Genomic DNA, 12,562 nt, shown 5'->3' with positions numbered 1-12,562 from the left:
TGTTTAGTTCTGTCTTCCTGACGTCCATCGTTTATTTTAAGGCGATGTTATCATCATGACGCTCCATGGCACACTGAATCGTCACATCTTTAAAAGTCTCATCTGTTGCTTTCCCAGTTACTTTCTTTTTCTGTTTCAGCAATTATGCCGTTCTTCCCAACTCTTCCCCAACATGACAGCTAAGTGCATTTTATATCCTCTACTATTAGGAGGAAAGAAAGGAAAATCAAGCTAAAAAATACTGTTACATTAAAATAACATGCACTGCTGATACTATGACGTAGCACTGATCAGCTTTGAAATGCAACTTGTTTTCTGTCTTCTTGTTAACTTAAAATGGACATTTATATTATAGGAGGATGAGACATGGGCTTATTATTTGACCTCAGTACAGAGCTACACTGGGACTTTTCTTCATAGCCACTGTCATAGTCATTCTTAGCTAAACATTATTAAACATTCAAAGATGAGTCTCCAAACAGGATTAAAGCTTAGTCAATATTGAGAAATTAGTGTAAGATGTTTGTTTGGAAAATACACTGTCATTGATAACTGTCAATTTGGAAAATTACCAGAACAACACACAGCGGTACAAAGATCTGTGTTATCTTACTCTTTCCCTGAGAGGTTCAACTGGGACTTTTCATGTGATGTCATGCAACACTGATCCTGTCATAGCCACTTTTAGCTGAACATTATTAAACATTCAAAGACCAGTCTCCAAACAGGATTAAAGCTTAGTCAACACACAGAGGTACAAAGATCAAAAAATTAAGTGGCTGCACCATATTTAACATGGCAATGCATTGTGTGATCTTGATGACCTAAACAATAAAGTCAGCTTATGAAAACTGAGATAAAAAGAGTTACAGATCTTCTCATTGGGTGAAAAAGAAAAACCCAAAGGGTTATCTTTAATTCTCTGTCTTTTCTTTCTCTTTCCCTGAAAAGTTCAACTTCTTTTATTCTCTCTTTCCCCTGACTATTGAATGACAAAAACAACCCTTTCTGTTAGTGATAGTGATGTTTTGAGCTATAATGCTAACACCAGCATGCTAACATGCTGGTGTTTAGCAGGCAGAATGTTTACCATGTTCACCATTTTATGTTAACATGCCAAAATGTGAACAAAGACTGGTGAAATGTTATTAGACATTTAAAGACGAATTTTTTTGTCATTTTCTGACATTTTATAGACCAAACAAATGATCAATTAATGAAGAAAATAATTGTTAGTTAAAATTGTTGTAAGTTGAAGCCCTTATCACCAAAACGTTATCTTTGGAGTTTTCAGTTACATGCCGATTGTGTCCTTATTTGTGTCAGTGGAGCAGCTCATCACTCAGTTACATCCCAGACACTAAACCTGGTTCTCATCTCCTGCTTTTGAAGAGCTTTTCCATGTTTAACTCGCCACTATCATGACAGTTTTCCAATAATATAATTTACTGTTAAACACTATGGCATAAAATGATGTTTAAAATACTTATAATGGCAGGTTTTAGAACATTTTGTATGAAAACTGAGAAATAAAGGGGGATAATAAATCCTAGATCCCATAATGATCGACTTTTCATTCGGCATTACACATTATAGCACAATTAAAAAATTAATAATAATACATATATCTCCACTCGCCTGCAATCCAGGTCTCACAGTGACCCCTGCTGACTGAACTCTGTCATGAGCTTCAGGGCCACAGATGCTTGCCGTGCATCACAACCAGGTTTAAAAGAATCCTACTATGGTTGGAGAACAGTTTGTGTGTTTATGTGTCAATGCGTATCTGATCACTTTCAAAGCATGTCTGGGTCTTGCTCCTCAGACGGGGACCTTCTGACCGTCCCATTCGAGTCTTAAATCTAAAGATAGCCGTGCCTTCGCCAACATTTACCCAAATGTTGTGTAGATTTTGTTTGGCCAAACTATTTAGCTCTCTGCTACATTGACCTCTTGGTATCCTGCTTTTGCTTTGCTTTGTCTGACAAAGCACTTTATAAACTCTGTTTTTAAAGGTGCTTTATAAATAAAGTTAACTTAATGAATGAAATGACGTGCTAGATAAATGAAATAAAAAAAACAAAAGAATGAATTAGATAAAGGGTCAGACAAGGGATGTCAAAGCAAGGGGGACCTACTGCGCTATTAAAAACTGTTTTACCCGACATATAGATCTCTCTCACTTTCACAATGCCTAATGTTTGCATGTATTATAGGCCTAATGTCCGACATAGACAGAGCCATGAAAACACCTTTTTATAGTATCTTTTTTAGCATTTATTTCAGCACCATGGACAGAGAGTGGTGAGTCATTTGTTTAAACATCACAGAAAATATATAAATGCATTTCTAGTTACTCTGTTGTCTGTCTTCAGTGCAAAACATAATAACAATAAACAACATGTTTAAGATGGACCTATAAATGGTGTTTACAATCCCCCTACCTACTCTGCAATATGTACAGTACATACATTATGAGTTTAAAATATTCAATTCAAACTTCATTGACAGACCCAACTTGTTATTAAGTGCTCTCGTTAACAGATGTTGTTGTGAGGTGATTGACAGCAGGTAGAACACAATAGCCACAGACTGTGATTATTCAAACTGAACATATCCTGCTAGGATCTTGATGTTTTCTGGTCTGATGAAAGGACGCTGAAGGATTATCAAACCACATAATGAATCATTGAACACAGAGACAAATTACTAATGCTTATTAAACAGAGAAAGGAGAGCCTGACCAACTTCTCAAGGACAAAATATGACGAGCAGCCTGACGAAGAGACAGAGACCAGACCAGACCAGAAGGAACAGGTGGGTAGAGAGTCAGACAGGTAGACACACTGACTCATTTCACTCATTTATAGGACGGCCAGACGTTAGAAACTTCTCCTGCAATGACCTCGATGACTGTTGTCTGAGTCACCGAACAACAAACTCCTCCACATGCATTTGCAGCTTCTCTCTGCTATTCAAAACTTTTTCTACATACACACACATATACAAATACACACAAAAACACACACACACACTGTGTTTACCATCGCAGTACAGTCCTCCGAACAGCTAGCCAGGATGTTGTCATCATGAGGGCACCAGTCAATATCGAGGACCGGTCCAGAGTGGCCGATCACCAGCGGGTAGTTCTTATCCACACGACCTGACTGCAACATAGAGCAGCAGTGACAAACAGGGCTGAGTTAGGACGATAGATTACCATTAATATTCATCCATTTCTCATGGCAAAGTGAAAAACAGTGAACAGTAGTAAGAGTTGATTTTGTGGTTTGCAAGAATGTCAAGATTATTGTTTAAAACCAGGTTAAAGGTGATCTTTTCTAAAGTTACATGTGAATGCATTTCAATGACTTTATCTCAGTGTGAAACAGCTCCAATCTAGGTCCATTTAGTAGCAATTTCCTGGCTTTTGATTGAACCACTCATCTTCCTCTGCAGATGGAGTTATCATTGAATTGTAGATAATCAAATTTCCATATTTCGGGGAGGTATTTCAGGACTTCTTAAGGTGTCATTGTTTTCTCTATAGTATTTCCAAGATTGAGAATGAATTTTCAGTCTCAAGTGTTTTAAAAACAACATAAACAAAAGGTCCCTAAAGTACCCAGGAAAATGGAAATTTGACCAACTCCAATGCCACAACAACTGGGCAAACTCCATCTGCTAATGATAATCATGTAATTCGAACAAAGAATTGACCCCGTGGGGAGATTATTGGTCCACACTATATGTTGAAATAGAGTCATTGGAATGTTGTTGAAAAAAACAATAATTTCCTGTTGGCGAGTCACAGAGCAAAGAAAAGTGCTGCCGTGCTCCAACTGAACCCCACCTTTTGCTTTTGACGGACTATGGAAGGTTTGGTATTAAGGACTATGCACCGTGTGTGCACAGTATAACTTAAACTGTTAAACATTACATTCTGACACAGAGTCTCTCTATAACAGAAGCTTTAAGATTAGGTAATAATGCAGGGCCCACATCAATAGGTACTGTAGTTCCCTGTTTTTGTAAACAAGACCAAATGTGATCTTCAATATGCAACCAAATCCTTTCCAAAAATGTGCAGCACCATGGTGGACTCCCAAGAAAACTGACAAAACATACTAAAATCACTTTGTCACTTTGCAGTTATTGCATGTTTCCCTGTTCTTATCGTGTGAACATGTGTATCAACTTTTCAGATATCACTCCCTCCACACAACACACACCCACTGAGAGGTGTATTTATAGCTGAGTGACGAGGCGTTGAAAGGGGAGTTTTTTTCTTGTGACCTGTTGGGGAGAAGGATGGGGGGTCAGGGGGGGAGGAGGATGGTGAGCACACTGGTGTGTATTAATAGCATGTCTGTTCACTATGACTCCAGTATATAATCACATCCATTTCCCTGTGTCTCCAAGAAGCCCTTTTGACTAATTATCACTGCGGACATGCTGATGAACCCCGGAAGTGATGACCTTGTCACACTCATGATTTTCTATTTTACAGTTATAAATTGTTAATTCTTTTCTTCATAGTCCGATTATAATGAAATATAAATTAAGTTGTTTGAAGTAGGACCTCTCTCTCAGACTTGGCTGATTAAAGCACCATTCCTATTTGGAGTTGTGATCTGTAGCTAACTGGACGAACACATTACACATTCGACTACACAACTGAATTAACTACACAGTTAAATATTTTTAGATCACTGTTTTTATCACATCAAACCAAGACTTACAGCTTTTTTTATCTTTAAAATGGAGAAGATGTGATATACAGTACTGGTAATCTACTTAGAATCACTGGAGTAGCATACCTAACATGATAATGGACTGAAATAGTATCTCCTTCCACCTTAAAGTGTTGTTTAGTTTTGTCTTCCTGAGGCGATGTTATCATCACGATGCTCCATGGCACACGATGACACGAATCATCACATCATTAAAAGTCTCATCTGTTGCTTTCCCTGTTACTTTCTTTTTCTGTTTCAGCAATTATGCCGTTCTTCCCAACTCTTACGCATTTTATATCCTCTACTATTAGGAGGAAGACTCTTTTCTGTCTTCTTGTTAACTTAAAATGGACATTTATATTATAGGAGGATGAGACATAGGCTTATTATTTGACCTCAGTACAGAGCCACGCTGGGACTTTTCATGTGATGTCATGCAACACTGATCCTGTCATAGCCACTTTTAGCTGAACATTATTAAACATTCAAAGACCAGTCTCCAAACAGGATTAAAGCTTAGTCAACACACAGAGATACAAAGATCAAAAAATTAAGTGGCTGTACCATATTTAACATGGCAATGCATTGTGTGATCTTTATGACCTAAACAATAAAGTCAGCTTATGAAAACTGAGATACAAAAGGTTACAGATCTTCTCATTCGGTGAAAAAGAAAAACCCAAAGGGAAATCTTTAATTCTCTGTCTTTTCTTTCTCTTTCCCTGAAAAGTTCAACTTCTTTTATTCTCTCTTTGCCCTGACTATTGAATGACAAAAACAACCCCTGCTGTTAGTGACAGTGATGTTTTGAGCTAAACGCTGACATCAGCATGCTAACATTCTCACAGTGGCAATGGGGAGCGTACTTATGTTCCACGGGTCCCGTGTTCCCCAGCAAATAGGCCTATGTAGACTCTAACACTACCCCCTAACCCTGGCCCTAACCGTAACCCATAACCCTAACAAAACGCTGAATTAAATCAGCAAAGGACGAGGCTTATGCGACCCGGGGAACGGGATGACCCCTGTCAATGCTAACATGTTGGTGTTTAACAGGCAGTATGTTTACTTTGTTCAGCATCTTATGTTAGCATGCTAAAATGTGATAATTGGCAGTGAAAATTCATTAGAATTTAATGAATGAAATGCCATTTTGAATGGATGATAGTCCTAGAGAAAAGGCCAAAGGATAACCAAAGTCCATGAGTCATCCTATGGGGACCATGAATATCTGCACAATGACAATACATCCATTATTAACTGGGATTAGCTGCATGGCTAGAAATATATCATCCTCCTCAAATGACAGCTTATTACTCAACCTGTTTCATTGACAATCATATACATTTGTTTCATAGTATCTATTTTTTATCTATATGCTCTTTTAATATATGATTTTCTCCTCTGGTGTGAGGAACATTTCATTTTTAATATAATTTAATGGAGCACCAAAGTTCTTGTCCGTTAAGCACATGTAGTAATCCAATCAGAAAATATAGTCAATGGTAAGGATTTATTTCCATTTCAGTACAGTGAAGACATGCATAGCCAATCAAAGCATGTAGGAACCTAGAACGACGTTGCAGCATTTTGTCTCCTCTACGGGGGACAAAAGTATCACATGAACCTTGAACTCAGACACTCTGTTGTGTTTTCAACCTCTGCAGCCCAGCCCTTTAATCTTACTGACCTTAGAAAGGGGCAGTACCAGGAATGCTCCTCCTCCGCTGGATTCAACAATGACCGCCAGGAACTTTGGGTTGACGGCGCAGAAGGAGCTGTCCCACGTCACCTTGGAAACACGGATGTCATCGTAACCCTGCTCAGCCTTGACCGTCTGGCCAAAGACGTGGCGAAACTTACTCTGCCGCACGATGCTGCGACTCATGGCTGAGGCGTGTGGCAAGAAGGTAGGAGGATGTAAAGATGAAGAAACAAGAGAGGGGAAAGGATGAGTGGAGAGGCATGGGGAAGAAGTGAGACAGAAAGAAAGAAATGGGATGAGAGGTGGTAAATAGATGTCAGCATCATCACCCATGAAGCCAAATAACACTGAAATCACCAGCAGAGAGTTATATGAACAGCTACAAACTATATGTTGGGCCAAATGTGTCATGATGCATTTGATTTCATGTTGTAGATTCTTTTGAAATTGCAATGTGGACGAATACTTTCAGCAAATGAGTATGGTCACACCAAACCAAACAAATGCTGTCCGACGCCACACAGCTGATCCAAGACTAAAGAAGAGCTTGTTATTACAATGTTGCACCCACTGTAACTTAGATTTTTCATGCTTAACATTTCCTACTGCGATATTTAGGCTGGCACAGACTTCAGGTGTGAAGCTGACCCAACTATATAATGCTTTCAAGCCTTTAAAGTCAGAGAAAAATGATAAAAAAATGTTTGTCTATGTGATGCTAGCAAGGACTGAATTTCTTCTTTTGTTTTCTATTTCCCTCTTAATTATATCCACCGCACAAACTGTTAAACCAACTGGCTTTCTGTCCATTCATACTGCTTCTACCATAATCTGTGTGAATAATTAGTATTGATTGGTTGCAGGGTGTCCATTAGGTAAGGGATAATGCCTGATGAGGTGTCCATTTTCAGGAATTAATGGACTAATTTATTTTATTAAGTAATGGATGGTTCTGGCAACTCGTCCATTAAAAGCTGAATATGTAGAATCTTTAATAAAAGCTATATATTTAAAAATATATATATAATAATACACCTACGGGGCGTTTTGAGAATAAACGTATTGCTTTTCCATGAAAAATATATTTAGTCTGAAATAATATTTAATTTTTTTTGATCGGTTTGACAATGACTTTCTACCATGTTCTGTTTACATTTTACCAGCAAATAGTATTGGGCATTGCGGGTTGCCAGAGTTGTCTGTTGCTAGGCTACAGAAACAAGGAATCAGGAATTTTGAGTCGAGAGCCAGCTCATTGATTACACACCACTCAAAGAAAGACTTCCAGTTGAAGGCTGGCTAACGTTAAATACTGTTGTAAAATTAATTGATTAGTCCAAATTAGTCGTTACCCTGTATGATTCATCACTTGACATGGAGCAGGCTGATCTCTTGACACACTTGGCAATGAACCTGGCAACCCGAGTGCAGGAATAATTTTTGTTTATGCGACTACGATCTTGAGACACTAGATGACACAATCTTTAATTCATAATAATAGACATCTCGTCGGGCAGCATCCCTTATTTACAGTATCCATAAATATATTTAAAAGGTGTATATGAACACGTGTCAGAGTCGGTTATTTCACTTTTTTTGAGATTTTTTTTGAGATTTTTGTTTCTTTTTTTTCTCTCTCGTCTCTGGCTTGAAAGAGGATGGACTTGATTAGAAAAATGGGATTTCACTTGTGTTCATGCACCAATTACAATTTAGCAACATTTCAATCAGACTACGACAGCTGGTGGGATTTTATTGTGTCTGTCAATCAAATCTGATCAAATCACACTCAAACAGTCCTGATTAGCTGAGATTTTTAGTGTTAAACTTTTAATTAATAATACCTAAAGTATTTTTTTACTTTGATGTTGTTTAATGTATTTATTTGTTTATTTATTTAAAGCCAAGACTTCAGGAACTTTTCTCTATTTAATGAACTCTGTAATGTGTTTCTTGACTGACAACTTGCTGCTCTGCGGCTGTCCCCGGCCCCCGGCCAGAGGGACTGTAATCCCCCAAAACACAGGAGATGTTCTATAACAGTAACTGCCATCAGCGCAGATATTAATAGTTGATTGTCCAACCAAACACTATGCGGCGGCCAAACATCAAAGACAAACACCAAGACATGAAAAACAGATAGAAGGCAGAGAGAGCACCTAATATATATTACATATGCCAATTCACAGCACAGTTAAATTCAGTCACACCCATATGATACAATCCCTATGAAGACGGAGTTTAAAGCATATCTTGCATACTCCCAGACTGCACTGGCTTACATAAGGCTAAAACTCAAAACCCAAATTTAGAAATAGGCCTGCATCAGTCCCTGAAGACATCTGATAAATGCAGCAGATTCCTTCTAACTATCTGGCTCTTCACTAACAAAATAAATCTTAAGGTGCAACAATGAGGCCAAAGTTTGGTTCTTTTTCTTTGGAAATGTGTCAACTTTTCAGGCCTGTGATGAAGTAGATGTAAAGTGACCCAAATCCTGTTGACATCAGTGGTGAACTGCGTTGACATGGCAATAAAGTAAACTAAACCTAAAGACTGTGGGGTGACATGACTCGGCCAGATGAGAGGACAGAAGCTCTCGTTTCTTCCTGGAAGCTCTCTGTTATCTAGAGATTTACATTCCAGAGACCACTTCAGTCGGGCCAGCAGCGGGGTATTTCAGGGGGACCACAATATCATACATATTTTTATTGCTACTGTGTCTGAGACTTGCAACAATAGTATTTAAATTCTGTATTTTTTTCCACACAGCCGTCAAGAGAAGATACATGGAATCAAAAATACATCTTATCTTAACCCTTGTATGGTCTTCACTTTTGCGACCCTCTGGTGTCCCTCAGGTCAAACTGACCCGGGACATATTTGTGTTTTTAAAAAAAAAAACATGTCTGAATACAGTTTTACTTCATAAACCATTAACATATTGTCTTAATCTCAATTTCCAGCAATAGAGATAACACATATGTTTAAAAATTGCAAGCAGTCTCTACTAGAACACAATTAACAATGGAAGTGTGATTTGTTTGTTTTTGTGGTTTTAATTATTTTCAAGCATTTGACAAAAGAGTTTTTATTTATAGTACACACCTCATGGTCTGATTTGAAGTTCATACAAGATATTATTGTTTAGATAAATGCATTTTTAAACGTGATTCTGTCTGAAATTAAATTGTTTTTGATGTCATAATGTGACAGTGAAATAATTCAGTGTTTTTAAGACATTGTTTTTATGAACTTGACAACTTGACTTGATAATGCTGGAAGGTCAGTAAACTAAAACTAAACATGGGAAGTTAATAGAAACGGATCTCTCTAAGCAGGCTGCCTAGTTGAATTAGGATATGGGTATCAAATGTATTATTAATCGAACGAACTTGTATGCTTTGGGAATATATAATGAACGTGCTGTGATTCACAGTAGGCTTAAATTGAGTCCCACATGGAAAAAAACTCCGACACGGTCCTTTAATACTGCCTCTTAATGAGATAGCCCTCCTCTGTCGCGCATGGCACGGCTCTGGAGAGTCGACACAGAGCGAAAGAATGACACTGCCACTTTCCTAATATAGACATGACAAAGTGCACACTGTCCCACCCGGGCCAGCCAGCCGCTCCTCCCACCCGCCGGCCCTGATCCTAAATAGTCCCCAGGATGAAGGCAGCGCACTCTGTGGCGCTTTATCGCTAATGAACTGGACCGTAAATTTAAACGCAGCCTATACAAACACATAAAGACGGGGATATTGGCTGTCAGGGGAGAGGAAGGTGTGCGGGAGTGAGAGAGAGTGAGAGAGAGAGGGGGGGAGGAGGGCTAGTAATGTACAACGTGCTCCTTAAAGTAGCCCAGTGTGCCGACCGTGGGTTTTCTAGGTTGGGGACGCGCTCACTCCTCTCCAGCAGTGCAGTAAAGAAGCTGACGCACCTCTCACCCCACTGCAGCACCGACACTGACACACAAATGAGAGAAATAATAGCCCACAGCTCACCTCAGGGTTTTTTTTGGGGAGACCCCTCTTTCCTGGACCACTCTCACGGTTTCTGTTGTGTGTAGTGGACTACTCCTTCTTGTTCTTCTGCTTCTTTTTTTAATTCCTTTGAATGATATATCCTGCGATCCGGTTTTTCTGGAGTTGCTGAGGAGACGCACTGGACGAACTGCGTGACGCTCCTCGGCAGGGAAAGAGAGAGGGGGCGAGTACCGGGGCAGAGCAGGGAGAGAGGTGGGTGTGGGAGGGTGGATGGGTGGATGGGTGTAGGGTGGGTGCCGTCTATTTTGGAACAGGCTCTGTCAGTGCGGGGAAACGTGACGCGCGCCAGTTACAGGGGGGTCAGCGCGACCCCCGAGGGCCTGTGTCCCAACTTTTGGTCCGTATAATAGATTAATTAAAAGAGTAACTGTGACTTATTGAATAGGGTGTGAGGTGATACAGGTAAATAAACGCACATGACACATTTTTATTTATGTTTTTGTGATGATCAGAGCTAAAAACGCCACTGACGTTTGCTGGTAGTTTAGTTCGCAGAGGATGGGAATAAAAACGTTTTCAAGTTATTATTGATTTACTAAAGTCTGTGACTTAATTTCCATTTTTAAAGCAATAAACAATTATCCATAGTTTAGTTCACATTGATTGCTGTTGCACTGCCTGTGTGAAAAGTTCTCTATAGGGAAATGTGTGACCAATCGCAAGAAAAAAAATGGTGTTCTGTGTGTTCACTAGCTTCTTACTAGCTGTTATTTTATCCATTTTCTTACAGCTGCCAGTATCTGTCCTGCATTACTGTACAAGTACAAAGTGATGGTAAACTACACCTCTGGGGGTGGAAACAGCCTTTAACTAAATGGAAGTGAACATGTTCAAATGTTTGAAATTCTTAAACTTCAACAATGAGGGATACAAAAGTGTCAGTGTCATTAAAAGGGCACCAACTCTAGCATCTGTGGATCTTGTTGTGGTTCCACACAAAGGCTGTGAAATGAAGGATGTTACACACTGAAGGTACCTGGAGGCTGAACTGGGGTCATGCTGTGGTCCCTCTCTTCACTGCAAAAAGAGAACAACGAACAGAAAATCAGATGAATGACTTTGATTAATGTACTCGCTGGGTTGACACTACAGGACATTTTTGCTATAAATGAGTGGTGAAATGCATTTAGTTTGATTATATATTAAAGACTATATTTATCAGTAGCTGAATATACTGCACCTCACACTGGGATCATATTCACTTTATACAAGTTGAACTATACTGCTAAAATATGTTCTTCTCTTATAACTGGTGTGTTAGGGCAACATTTAGATTACAGTAAAGATGAAAACAGCAGTTTTTCTGCACTGTTTGCAAGTGATCAGAAATTAAGATGTACATGGATGTGTAGCTCTGAGTGATAAAAGTTTCCAAACTGAAATAACCCTGAGGTTTTAATTGTTTCCCATTCTTGTAGCCCACATTGTTGCAGCTAGACATTTGGGCTAAAAGCATATCTTTGTATATTACATTTACCAGTCTGAATAACGTATTTCACTCTAACTGGATTTAGGTTTAACAGTTTAAATATATACTAACAATTAACTTACAGGCTTCAACTGCAGCATATTGATGTCAACAATGGAAATTGCTTTTGATCAAAGATACAGGCATGAGGACAGCTGTTGATGATCTACAGTAGGGGTGCCCAATCCTGGTCCTGGAGGGCCACTGTCCTGCATGTTTTAGATTTCTCCCTGCTCTAACACGCTTGAGTCTATCTATTTTCAAACCTGTGACGAGCTTCAGCTGCCTGATAACGAGCACATCATTAGATTCAGGTGTGTTAGAGCAGAGAGAAACCTAAAACATGCAGGACAGTGGCCCTCCAGGAGCAGGATTGGGCAGCCCTGAGTAACAGAGTTTCTGGCTCAATAAGCTTTTAAATGTAATATTTCGTCAGACTGAAGATGTTTTACGAGTAACAGAATGAAAAAAAACACTGTATGATGAGTTGTGAAAGTTAATTTAACGAAAGAAGAAATAAGGAATTGTTAACACATTTCCTAGGAGTGTGCTACTCTGAGACCACTACGTGTATGTAGAATAGATTTGGTCCATTCAAAAGTAA

General features: G+C 39.0%; 1 protein-coding gene across 1 annotated transcript in view; it reads right to left on the bottom strand.

Moving 5' to 3' along the window:
- Positions 1–10,640, bottom strand: part of coro6 (coronin 6) — an 18,470-nt gene extending 7,830 nt beyond the window's left edge. Inside the window, exons 1-3 of the mRNA XM_083927133.1 lie at positions 10,449–10,640; positions 6,427–6,626; positions 3,045–3,167 (exon numbers count right to left, since the gene is read on the bottom strand). Coding sequence (XP_083783259.1) covers positions 3,045–3,167; positions 6,427–6,624 — 321 coding nt within the window. The 5' untranslated portion in view covers positions 6,625–6,626; positions 10,449–10,640. The remainder of the gene's footprint in view (positions 1–3,044; positions 3,168–6,426; positions 6,627–10,448) is intronic.
- Positions 10,641–12,562: the final 1,922 nt, after the last annotated feature.

The sequence above is a fragment of the Echiichthys vipera genome, assembly GCF_963691815.1.
Source record: "Echiichthys vipera genome assembly, chromosome: 14".
In the NCBI taxonomy this organism is placed as follows: Eukaryota; Metazoa; Chordata; class Actinopteri; order Perciformes; family Trachinidae; genus Echiichthys; species Echiichthys vipera.
The sequence above is the reverse complement of the archived record's forward strand: the minus strand, read 5'-3'. Positions and strand labels throughout refer to the sequence as shown.